Source organism: Corvus cornix, chromosome 7 (assembly GCF_000738735.6).
Source record: "Corvus cornix cornix isolate S_Up_H32 chromosome 7, ASM73873v5, whole genome shotgun sequence".
NCBI lineage: Eukaryota > Metazoa > Chordata > Aves > Passeriformes > Corvidae > Corvus > Corvus cornix.
The window spans coordinates 18,835,727-18,848,890 of NC_046337.1; the positions used below are offsets into that span (position 1 = coordinate 18,835,727).

Genomic DNA, 13,164 nt, shown 5'->3' on the forward strand with positions numbered 1-13,164 from the left:
ACAGACTGTGTTCACTAAGGAACAGAACCCAACTGTATCAACAGATACTCTTAGAATATTCTAAGTCACACATTCTTTGCCTTCCAAATTGTTATGGACCAGTCAAATAAATGGTCTTCAAGGAAATACAACATCAATCCACAGAAATAGCAGTGAAAAATAGTAATGCAAAATAGCATTCAACTCTTTTTGTGTTATCAATGGTACCTACAGTAAAAAGGATCTAATTTGGCTCCTACTTTTTTTTGTAATACTAAACAAAAGCATGTCAGATTTCTTTCAGTTTCATGTCATTCAAACTCTGGCTGTTGGAAACTCTATATGAAGTAGTTGTAATACAGAAATCAAACTTTAAGATAAACATCTCTCAAATACTCTTATATACAACATATTCCAAATGGTATTTTTAGACTCTTTTTAGTACAATTAAACCTTTAACATTTATTTTATGGGATGACAATAAAAATAATAAAAGCAATTCTATTCCAAAGAGAAACCAGGTTCCAACTGTACCAAATCTTATGCATTGAAAGACTTACCAGATTTCCTATTTTAAGTACAGTGTCAAAATGTTCAGTCATTGGATAATGTTCCATGGCCATAAATAGTGTGTTTAAAACTATGCAAACAGTGACAGCCAGATCAACAAATGGATCCATTACAATAAATTCAACTACACTCTTTACTTTTAGCCAGGGCTCACAACACTCCCAAATTAAGAAAGTGCGGGCAAACTTATCCCAGCGTGGTGGACATTTTTGTCTGGATCCTGCAAGTTCTGGAGAAAAAGGGAAATTCATAGTGAACAAGTTTTGGAGAAACTGAAGATAATTTTTTATCTGCTTTTTCAGGTTTTAATCTTTATATCGATAACAATTAAGGACACTTGGAGGAACATCCTCAGATTTCCAGGAACTTAATTAATTGTTTCTGACTCAAAAGGTTTTAGAAGACTAAAAGAAAAACCTCAAGTGTTCTGAGCAAATAATTTAAAAATTTGTCTAATTTTAATATAATATGATCTTGTTTAAAAAACAAAAAAAAAACCATAAAAACTATGCTTATGCTTAGGGATCTTTTTTTCGTAAAACTTTCAACTTCAAAATCCTCTTAAATGACAGAGTACTTATCTTCAGGAAAAACAACATTAATTTTAGCCTGAATAGGGTTTTGAAAATTACTCAATGATTTTCATGATTTTCACTAGTAATTATTCCACTGTTCCAAGTAATCCTTGTACAAATTTTCTTCTCCTTATTAACTAAAGCCTGGTCTTTAATTTTCTCTAATATTTTTACAGTATAGTTAGTGGAAAATATATCACAAGGCATTTCTTCCAGTAACTACATTGCTAAGCACAAATAACTAGCATAAAACACACACACATTTTGTCTATATTAATTAGAATGAGTTTTTTACTTTAGCCTGCTTATCAGACTCCTTCCTTTCTTTTTTCACTATGTACATGCATTTTTTCCCTGTTACTCAGTTTATGTATTGGCAACGGCTATTCTTGTCTTCTGTATTTGCATTGTGATAAAATATCTTCAAGTATGTCTAAGACTATGCCAAGGAAGTTCAAGTCTCTACAGTTGTAACACACCTTCCATTCTATTTGTGATAACATCAGCTAGACTCATGGCCCTTTCCCTTAAATTGGGATCCTCCAGCAACTCCATTGATATTTGATACGAACTTGAACGTCTGTTTTTTAATTCTATTTCTGTGGTAGTTCTCTACAAAAAAAAAAAAGAAAAAAGAAAAAAAAGAAGACGTGTGTAAATTAAATTCAGCTTTACAAATACTGTGATGTTTCTTAGATTACTATTTTCATGCTATACTTCCAAATACCATTAATACTTATAAAACATTAAGAAAAACATTTGGATATTTAGTTCCCAAATCCCACCACATTATACTCAAATATTAACTCCGCTTTAGACACCAAGAAATTTCGGAGGGGGCCACAGCCAAGGAAACAAAGCAAGAACTGCAGAACTACAGAAATTCCAAGTTCCCAGTTCCATGCTTTCTCTACCAATATTTCCGTGCTAAACTAGTTCATTCACAAGATACTTCTCACAAGTGATTAATGCTAGGAAGATTCTGCAGCAACAACTAGTCCACAAAAGTAAGTTTTAAAGATCAGTTGATCTCATTACACATTGAAAACTTACTTATATTTTCTAAATTTAATCGCTATCAACTCTGATTTATTTTATGAATTTCAACTGAAGAAACAGCATCTCTGACTTAATTGATCCCAAAAATGAACTCTTGTTTTACATGATTTTATTTTAAAAAATGAAAGCAGTGTTATAACCATAGCATTGAGCACACCTCAGTTATGAAGAAGTTTTGAATGTATAAGGATGGGTAGATTTTTTTTTTCAGTACCTTAAATAAATGCATGGAAATAAAAGTATAATAAACTGCAAGAAGATGCAAGGCATCTGGCTGATAACTGCAAGGAAGCTGGCTGATGTACTTTCACTTCCTGTGACCCTTACAGAAATTTCTGTTTCAGTAAAATAACAATTTTAGGAAAAAGCATGCAGATGTCTCTGCTCCATTCCTAAAGCAGACTGAGGGAAAAGGGAAAACTGAGCAGAATTAACGTGTTTTGTTGGTTTGGGGTTTTTGTTTTGTTTTTTTTTTTTTAATTATACCCTGATCCTAGGCAGTGAGCAACTAGATAGTCTCTGAAACCCAGGAGGAGAAAATGCTTTCAGAACTTTTAAAATGTCAACATAATCTTAAAGACTATGCTGTATTTGCACAATACCAAATGTATGAACAAGGGAGAAAAGCTGAACCAGCAGATTACTGACAGAGAATTAGAAAATACTCTTAAAAGGAGGCTAAAACCATAAAGCAAAAAAATTGGAACAATCTAATAATGTACAGGAAGTTTAGAGTTGAACATCCTATTTTGGGTTCTAAGACAGATTTAGCAATGGAACATTATTAATCTGATTTACTAAGCAGGTGTGTGCATATCCTTGCATGGCAAGTATATAAAAACTTGCTACTTTGCTCTCTTTCATGCTTCAGCCTCTCACTTTTGATCGAATCACTTCAAACCCATTTCATTACAGTAAGATCTGCAAAACCATTCACAACCTCTCATCCATTTTCAACGCAATTAATTTCATTGAAACATTGTCTATGCAATAAAGAAAGGCCATGAAACCTGGAGTAATTTAATACTTTCTTACATTGCCATCAGTTGTTGGTTTATCTATTATCACCTCTGGCAGAAGTTGACCAGTAGGAGACAACAGACCTGGCGGTCCATCCACTAAGGAAACCACTCCATTGCAATCCACAGTGCTGTGCATCTTCCCATTTACTGGGAGGACTGTCAGCCTTCTGGATGACCTACTGGCCTGGCTAATGTTACTGCTGCGCCGTTCACCGTGTCTGCGCGGCAAAAACAGAGAACCTCTTCTGCTCGAATTATCCTCAAATGTGCTGTGCTCATCATCAGCAAAGTCATTTTCAGATCCTCTCTCTCTTCTGTAGTCTCTAAAACTGAAAAGACTTGTTCTGCTACTAGGCCTGGGAGAAAACAGGGAGCCATGAACACTCAGCAAAGACTGCAAAGGAAACATAAAAAATTACAGTCTGAAGATTATAAGTGTACAAAATGCATGTCTATGTATTAGAAAAACAATAATAATTTATATTCCCCAGGAATTTGTCAGTGTTATCGTTAATACACTGCCTCAGGCTGATCTCAAAGATGCATTACAGATGAAAGTCATCTGAACGCATAAATTTACAGTATACCTAAAAAAATAACTGGAGAGAAAAAAAAATAACATGTCTAAGGCCATAGTAGTTCCAACTTCTGCTTTAAAGAGAAAAATCAAGATTTATATAAGCTCCAATGATCCACATAGATCATGCATTATGTTAAAAGATATCAATACCTTTAGTCTTCTACATTCATACATTATACTTAAATTTTCCTTTTATGAATTAAGAAGGCATTTCTATTTCAGATTAACTAGGAAAATGCAATTCTCCTATGCATGTTAAGGTCCTAAATAAGAAAAGGAGAGAAAACAAAACACTTTTCTTAGGTACACTCCAGAAAATAATACCAACAGTAAGTTGGTATTTAAGAGAATGTTACATTATCTTTCCTTGTTGCCTCATTTTGCAAAGTTGCAGTGAAGTTTGTTGGATATGACAGTTATCTCACAAATTCCAAACATGACAACTTCATTACTCACAGTACCTGGTGGGGTGATGTAAACGGCTTCCCATAAGTTAGTCTGTTCCCATCAAAAGAAAAACGGAAACCTTTCCTTTTGATACTGCCATCTGATTCAGATTTTGGAAGCTTTTCATCCTTCATGTCATCCTCTTCTCCAGAAAGCTCTCTCTGCCTTCTTTTCTTCCTTCTATTTCTTCTTTCTTTGGCACTTTTTGAGCTAAGCTTGGACGCATCTGAAGAACTATCTGAGGGTGCAGCAATCCCACTTTCACAGCTGTACTCAGTCAGGTCTGCTGCAGCTGCTGCTATTGCCTGCCACAGCAATTATTTAACAAGATGCTTCATAAATCACACCATTTTTAAAGAAGCCCTTGTTCCTACGATTTATATCAAATTACTTCTAGTAAACAGCATAGTTGGGTTTGTGCAAAACTACAAATGAAATTCTGTAGTCTGAATGGAATTTGGAGTTCTACTTTGCATCCATATCGTGGAGTCAGCCCACATTGTCTACAGCCACAAAGTTCATTAGAAAATATTTGAAAATTAATAAATTAGAGTGAATTCAACAGCAAACAAAAGAGCTAAACAGGGTCATACTTCAGTCTGTATTAATTTAGTAAACTAATCCTGACTTTTATTGTAAGTAACTTCCTTAAGCTGCTTCCAGTTTTTGATTCACTGGTAGCAGCACAAGTAGCAAAAATGAATCAGAAATTTATAGATAAAAATATTTTGCACTCTAATCAAGGCTTGAAAAGTATTGAAATTATTTCAAAGATGAGAATTTGAAAAATCATCACGACAGTTTACTAGATACTACCCCAAGATAAGAGATATTTATTTTAAACTATTATTCTGATTTGGAGACTACTCTTTGTTCTCAGTTCAGAAATTCATTCACACTTTAGATATTATATATTTCAAAAGCAATCTAGAGCCATAGAAAAAGCAGTCTAAAGTACTTAAACTAAACAAAGTACTTAGATTACTAAACAAATAGCATGCAAAGGAACACACTAAAGCCCAGACTCTTGTTAGAAAATACCTGAGCTTCCTCTTGCTGTTTCCGCAGTTGTTCAAGCTTCAGCTTAAAGTCTGCCTCCCTCTGCTCTGCTTCAACAATAGTTGCTTGATTTTGTTCTTCATAGGCCATGGCAACCACAGCCAAAATCAAGTTGATCAAATAGAAGGAACCCAGAAAAATCACCACAACAAAAAATATCATGTATGATTTGCCAACAGCTCTTAGAGTCTATAGGGGGAGAAGAGAAATCATTCACCTGATGAAGAAATGCATCAGTTCTACAGTCCATAAGCATTAATGACTTTGAAAAGTGCAAAACTAATAGTGAGTTTGTTTTCCTTCAGTAGAAAAATCGTAAGTTTTCTGAATTACAAACTAATCAAAATAAAGGGAGAATTCTTGTATGTGAAAAACATGTCTAAGGATCATGCTGCTCTGAGAAAAACCTCTTTCAATGCCTAATAATCTTGAAAAGTATGTGGGATCAGAGTTATTAATGTAAGTCACATATCACAGGTTGGAGCCTTAGAATGCTTACCATGTATTAGCATGATTTCCCTTTGAAATAACCAAAAGAACTAAAAATGGCACAATTGATTAGATAATTAGAAGATAGTATTTATTACAATTAACACATTCGCACACATTGAAAAGCTATGGTAAGAAAGTTAATTTCAATCGAGTCGTGCATTCTTAGTTAAAAAAAATATATATTAAAAGTACTGAAATTAAGGTTCAGGTTTTGCTGTCATGAAGTATTTTTACAATTTAAACTCAATATTGACATTTTTGAAAATAATTTGAGGCACAAAATGAAACATACATGGTAAAAATTAAATTAAGGATCAAAAAAACCCTCATGTGCTTCTTCAGAAATCATGTGAGGTTCTGTACTAAGTGTCCGTGTCTGCTTAGTTTTGCAACCAAATTTGCTTCCTTTGACAAATTTCAATTGCTAACAATAGGAGTGGTATATAATATAAATAAGAATGGCCTTTCCATGATTGATTTGAGGCCAGTAAGAACACTAACCACCATTTTTTAATATACTCACCAACTGATAAAGATTTTCCCAATAGTCCTGCGTCATCAGTCGAAACAGTGACAAGAAAGCCCAGCTGAATGTGTCAAAGCTAGTGTATCCATAGTTGGGGTTTCTACCAGCTTTCACACAGATAAACTCTTCTGGACATTTACTAGGATGGAAAAAAAAAAAGAAAAAGAGGCAAAACAATCCATATACAAATTTCATATAACACTTTTTTTTTTTAATATTATTGTTTCTTGAGCTTCTTATGAAATTTCATCTGTGGAAGGTGCTGCCATTTATGGCTTAAAACAATTCAAAAAGTAGTGAGGAAATTAAAAGAGTGTTCTTTAAAGAAAAATCCAGAGAGAGCAAACAAGTAATGACAATATTTCCTTCTATGCCCTTTCACAATTATAAACAAAATAAAGTTTATTATCAACAGTTTGATATTAATTCTGCAGAGACCTCTTCAATGAAAATAATATATGTATTTAACACAGAGATTTCAATAGGTAGATACTTCCATGCAAGAAAAAGACAGCCAGCACACACATTTTATGCTGAACTTTGTTTGTTAGTAAGGTTTGCACACCAGATTTCTTGGCTTCTTCACATCTGTGAGTCTAATTAACGAATTCTACCAATTCATCAAGAGCAAATAACCAGCATAGGGATAGTTTTATCTCCTGAAATTGTTCCTGAAATATTGGTTTTGAGAGTAGGTGACACAATTTTGATATCAAGTATAAGCACACTGTTTCAATTATGATTGAAAGACAGAAGAGGCTCTTGTCTCCAAAACCTCTAAAAAACCGTATGAAGATTTCTTCTCATATGTGTATGTCTACTTGATGTGCATTTACACACACACACAGAATTATCTCATAGTTACATATATAAGTTAAATGTTTACAAAAATAGTTTGAGTATGGGTGTTTTAAAGCCATAATCAACCAAAACCAAGGGACGGACTGGTAATTCATTAAGAACTATGTGATTTTGTTACAAAAAATTGTCACAGAAAGAGAGCAAGATGCATGCATGCAGCTGCCAGACAGAAAAAGCATGAAGATGTCTTCCCTACATCTGGTCATAAGTCCCAGTGCTCCATGCCTATTTTAGAGTTGAGAAATGGCAGGGAACCATGATAAAGAATGTTCTTAAGTCATTGATAACACAAGGTCCACCTGCTAAGTGGAATTTTCTAGTTACATATGAGTTTTTAAAACAAATTTCCAGCAAAGTATTTTGTCATTTAACATTTTTACTCATTCAAGTGTCCAGCTACTAAGAACCATGACCGTATTACTACTGACTGTGACATTAGTGTGGCAGAATGTGTCTACCTCCTCTCCACCACAGATGGTTGGTGCATATGCAAGAGATAGCCCAGGCAGGTCACAGGCCCAGCATGGGGTCATCTCTGGCACCAAAAGGGCTCAGGCCCCCAGCTAAGAATCAACACCTTAGTCTGGAGAGCAAATGTGGGAAGACATGAAAGAAAAATAAATATTCTTGACCAGGTAAATAAATTCGCTTTTTAAAGTTTAGATTGACATTTTTTACATGTTTTTAGACAGATAGTATGTAATTTTCAGTATACCTTACCCTGCATCTGAGCTATTGCCACAAAGCAGAAAATCCTTTGCTCCTTCTAGGCGATAGAAATGACCTAAAGAAAAAATAGGAAGTAACATGTTTACACATCAAAAGAGTTTGGGTTTTTCGTGACAATGAACCTATGTTCAAGTCATCATATTTTGAATGTTCATAACCTCCCATTCATGTTTTCCCAAAAGTGGGTTCAAATACTGGCACAATCATTAGAATGGCTTGGATTGGAAGTGACCTCAAAGATCATCTGGTTCCAAAAACCCATGCCTGGACAGGGATGCCACTTAATAGATTGGGGCTCCATGCAACCTGGCCTTGAACACTTCCAGGGATGAGGCCCCCACAACCTCTCTGGGCAACAAAATAAAAACACATTGCAAAAATTAAATCCTAGAACAATGATTCGAACATAAATTGCATAGTCTTTTCTTGAGTCACTGCACACTGAATATCCTTCCAAAATCTGATGTTCAATAGATAAGAGAAAGAAAACACAAAACTTAAAACTCCTGTTATCCAGTAAGTAGATTGTAATCAGACAAAGCCTATCTCCTTTAAAATGGAACTATTTGTAATGACTTCCTGGCAGTTTTAAAGTCAGAGCAACACTAACTAGCACATCCTGTGACTGAGAATACGAAGGCAGCATTTAAAAAGAAAATGGGTGTTCCAATTACAATGTTCAACAGCTGCTGTACTATAAACAACTTTACGGAATTATTCGTTTAATTATAAGGTGGTAGCCTTCAGCAAAAGAGAAATATATATTGTTATTAATTATTAACAGTTGTGCTGTCCTTAAAATAAAACAAAAAAAAGAAAAATAATACAGTTAGAAAGATGATAATAAATCTGGGAAGAAGTTTTTAAGAGTGAAGGTAGACCCCATTCAGAGGGACCTAGGCAAGCTGGAGGAACAGGCTGACAGGCAACATATAAAATTCAGAAAAGACAAATGCAGCTGTGTGTCTGGGAAGGAAGAGCCCCTTGCAGTGATACAGGCTGGGAACTGACTGGCTGAGAAGCAGCTCTGCAGAAAATGCACTGGTGGACAGAGAGGCAGGTGAGAGGCTGAGTCAGCAGTGTGCCCTGACACCCAAGAAGGGCAACAGCCTCCAGGCCTGCAGGAACAGAAGGCCAGCTCTCAGAATGAGGGAAGTGACTGTCTCCCTCAGCTCTGCACTCACTAGACTTTACCCAGAGTATTATGTCCAGGTTTGGCACCACAGTGGAGCAGACATTAATAAAATGGAGCACAAGGTCACCAAGGTCATTTCATTCATGCGAGGCTGGAGCATTCATCATGTGAGGAGAGAACAAGGAACCTGCACATGTTCAGCCCGGCAACGGGAAGGCTCTGGGGGGAGCTGGTAGAAAGCATCCAGTAACTGCAAGGAAGCTATCAAGGGGACAGAGACAGGTTCTTCTCAATGGTGCATGGCAGGAGAATGACAGACAATGGGCAAAATTACAAACAAGAGAGGTTCTGACTAGATACGAGGAGAAACTTTACACCATGAGGATAGCCAGGCACCGAGATCTGGAAAAGAGAGAAATCTGGAAAAACACTCTTATCTCCACTAAATCAATCTGCTGCCATCCTCAGCTGATGGTCTTGATGTACCTTTCAAGCTGACAAAGGTTTTGGTTTTCATAGGGCAAAAAAATCTACTGCATTTAAATAGTCAGAAATAGCCCATAATATATGAATATAGGAGGATGAATAATATTTGAACATAGGAGGATGACAAACTGAACACTTAAATATAGTGATGCCAAAATCCTACCATTTAAAACCAATACTTATAATGCAGCTGACACTGTATACAAATAATTAATAGTTAGATGAGAAAGGAGGAATACAAACACAACCAGACCAAACAGCCTTCTTGCCTGCATCAGCACTCTGTAGACTCCAAGCAAAGACAAAACATGTAGCATAGAAAGCAACTGACATTCTGGAAAATTTTATTTCTTTTAGATTGCCACTTATTCAAACTGGAGATAGAGAACCTATATACTGTATAATCTGCATCTGAAGTGAGAATTCACAAATGTTCTGCAGCACATTAGCTATCAGCCAAAACTGCCCACAAAGCACTATCACCATTCCATTTTCACATCCCTTCTTAGGTAAATAAACTAGCTAAAGTGACAGATTTCACAGAAAACATAAACACAGTCAAAGAATTTCAACAATTCAGAACCATAGAAAGATAATCTGAAAATGCAGAAAACAGCAGAAAACTTTAATGTCCAATGTTAAAAATGGGAGAAAATCTGGCTCATCAAAACTCAGCCTATAACAATTGTATTTTCCTTTACTTTTTGTGAGAGTCACTGAGGATGAAAGCTAGCATCCATTAGCCTACAAATTTATTTTTACTTAAATACACTACTTTTACAATTAAGTACTAAGCAATACCCTGTAAATCTACTTCTAGTACAAACCCACACATGAAAACTAATTTTTGGTAATTAGAAGTTATACTATATCTCATAGTTCATTGTGTATTATAACATTACTGATGCTATCACTTAAAAGGACAGAAATACAAAACATAAGCATCTGCATGTTTCTGAACCAGCCTGCTTGTTTTCACTTCAGTCTACACACATTAAGCCTGCTGAAAAATATCTGGATGTGTTTTTCAGTCCCAAGCAACAAATCCTACAGCTAATACCATCTCCTTTCCTACTGGAACCTCTGCCTGACTAGGGAGTTGTATATCAGTGAAAGCAACTGGTTTGTTACCTCCACCTAATAATAAAAGCACACCTTAACTAGAAAAGTGTCTCATATTTATCTAGTGCTTCTGGTTTTTTATACATCTCCTAAAGATACAAGAAAAGCCTAAAATAATTGGTTTTGTTCAGCCTTGAGAAGACGAGGGAGCTGGGGGCAGGGAGGGATGTGTGAAGATCTTCACTCTACCTACAAGTATAACATGAAAGACTGTAATAAAGATGGAGGCGGACTCATCTCAGGAGTGTACACTGGAAAGATAAGAGGCAACTATCAAAAGTTTGAGCATGGGAAATTCTGAAATGATATTCAAGAAAGTTTCTGTGAGACTGGTCAAATGCTGGCACATGCCACCCAGAGGATGCTGTGATATCCCAATCCTTAGAGATACTAAAACTTGACTGGAACAAGGGATTGAGCAGTCTGCTCCACATGGACCTGCAGCTGAGCAGCAGTTGGTGTGGACTGTGGAGATCCTGTCCAACCTGCATGATTCTGTAATTCTAAAACAAACCTAAGCCTCTAAATACATTTCTGTGTGCAGCCAACGGAAAGAGCAATCACACCAGCATGAGTTTGGGATGCAATATATACAAATTCCTATTCTTTGCCATCCATTTAATTGTTTTTTTATCCTTAGTCTGAAGTATAAAACAGTTATCTTGTGCTTGTGTGTATGGGTTTATATACAAAAATTTTAGCAAGTTACAACAGTATTTCTTACTTTCATTGTTAATGTATGCTGCCCAGTCAAATTCTGTACCATTAAAGTATGGAGCTACATATTTTTCAAAAGCTGTTGAATTTTTTGATGGCCAGAGCAAGCATTTATTCTTCAAATTGCCCATGAACAGCTGCAGTCCTATCAGTGCAAACACACTCAGGCAAAATACAGTCAGGATCATCACATCCGAGAGCTTCTTCACAGACTGAATTAAGGCTCCAACAATAGTTTTCAAGCCTGCAAACAGAGGCAGATTTCTATTATAATATTAAATATTTAACTAAGCTAAAATGCAATGTAAACTTCTCCAACACACTACTAAATACCATGCACAGCTTCAAAAAAATAGTCTTAAAGCATTTTCCAAAGGAAAAACTACCAATAAGTTTCATCATTCCTGCAAAATAATTTCAAAATATGAACGGGAATGAATGGCATACATTCCAAAGCACCTGCTCTTCAAATCAAGAGCTTTCAATTCATGCTCTCTGTACACGTACACTACATCTAAAGAAAATAGTTAATTTTATTTTCTTTTTGATGCCTCTTGCTCCAAACCTTTGCCAGTATTCTATTCCAATACACAACATACTGGTTCTATAACAGCAAACAATAAGAGACCACAATTGTATTTCAGTAGTGATTTTAATGTCTGCATTCCAATGCATCCTCTTCTGTTGGAGGTGGGGTTTGGTGAAGATAGGCATCATAAGCGAATAACTACATCATGCAATCTCCATGCTATTCACTATTATCTTATTACTCTGTCAGGGATTCAATTTTTAAAAAACACTAAAATTTTCAATCCCAAATGTCTTTCATAAATATGTATATGCAACATTCACATTAGTTAGAGAAAAATAAATAGACTTAATTTTGATCCTTTACATGGGAGAGAAAATTTGACATAATGAAATGGAGGAATATACAGGCTATGTAAATGAGTTCTTCATGCAATTGTGTATTAAACTCTGAGGCTGAGTGTTTTAGAGAATTAGAAAAGGAAATTAAATTGCAATGAAGACAAAAACCTGGATGTTTCTGTTAAAAACATGAGTTCGGCTTCTGCGTAGTTTCAGTCAGCCTCAGTGTTTAACCTGGCTCTCACCTGGAATGACTGATATTGTTTTCAAAGCTCGGAGAACTCTGAATGTTCTCAACGCTGAGACATTGCCCAGGTCCACAAACTCTGTCACATATCTGTAGTGAGGGATTCCACACACAAACACAATGACAGCACACACAAAATTAAACAGAGGTGATGTAGAGCGCCTACTATTTTACACAGTTACTTCTTACCTGGAATTACAGAAATAGTTTTCAAAGCTCTCAATACTCTGAAAGTTCGAAGAGCTGAAAGATTGCCTAGGTTTACAAATTCTGTTATATACCTGTAGGATTAAATCACAGTTATTCAGAATTGAGGTAGAGTGTATACTACTTACCTGGACCTGAAATCCAGACTATTTTTTTTGAAGAAGTAAGTTTAAATTTAAGACTTGCATTGATATTTTCCTGATTCAATTAAGTTTTCCCTAAGAAATTTACCCTTAAGATTTTCCATTAACTGCAAATTTAAAATGAAACTTATAGGCCTGATTTTATTTTTTAAATACTATTTTAAATTGATTGTTCAGTAGTATCTTTTGTACTGTGGGATAGTCCACTAATTCTGCTATGTGCTACACTAGTGTAAAATATTTAAGTGGAAAAACTTGAAACACAATTCATCTGCAATTAATTTCAAATGAACTAACATAAGCCAAACAAACTATTACAGGTTCAAAAAAAATTCTGT

The 13,164-nt window shown here is 35.4% G+C and overlaps 1 protein-coding gene and 1 long non-coding RNA gene across 8 annotated transcripts in view; one reads left to right on the top strand and one right to left on the bottom strand.

The window, feature by feature from the left end:
• LOC104693911 overlaps window positions 1-13,164 on the top strand; it is a 109,377-nt gene that overhangs the window by 58,480 nt on the left and 37,733 nt on the right. The window lies entirely within an intron of this gene.
• The window catches only part of LOC104693909 (sodium channel protein type 2 subunit alpha-like), a 69,609-nt gene that overhangs the window by 30,958 nt on the left and 25,487 nt on the right, over window positions 1-13,164 (bottom strand). For 2 of the 4 annotated variants that reach the window (XM_039554934.1, XM_039554933.1), the window contains exons 6-14: window positions 12,666-12,757; window positions 11,367-11,603; window positions 7,891-7,954; window positions 6,307-6,448; window positions 5,274-5,480; window positions 4,247-4,537; window positions 3,219-3,599; window positions 1,604-1,736; window positions 540-778 (exon numbers count right to left, since the gene is read on the bottom strand). In XM_039554934.1, coding sequence (XP_039410868.1) covers window positions 540-778; window positions 1,604-1,736; window positions 3,219-3,599; window positions 4,247-4,537; window positions 5,274-5,480; window positions 6,307-6,448; window positions 7,891-7,954; window positions 11,367-11,603; window positions 12,666-12,757 — 1,786 coding nt within the window. Of the gene's footprint in view, window positions 1-539; window positions 779-1,603; window positions 1,737-3,218; window positions 3,600-4,246; window positions 4,538-5,273; window positions 5,481-6,306; window positions 6,449-7,890; window positions 7,955-11,366; window positions 11,604-12,474; window positions 12,567-12,665; window positions 12,758-13,164 lie in introns of all 4 variants that reach the window. The other 2 variants (XM_010406847.4, XM_019290200.3) reach the window with 2 other exon arrangements.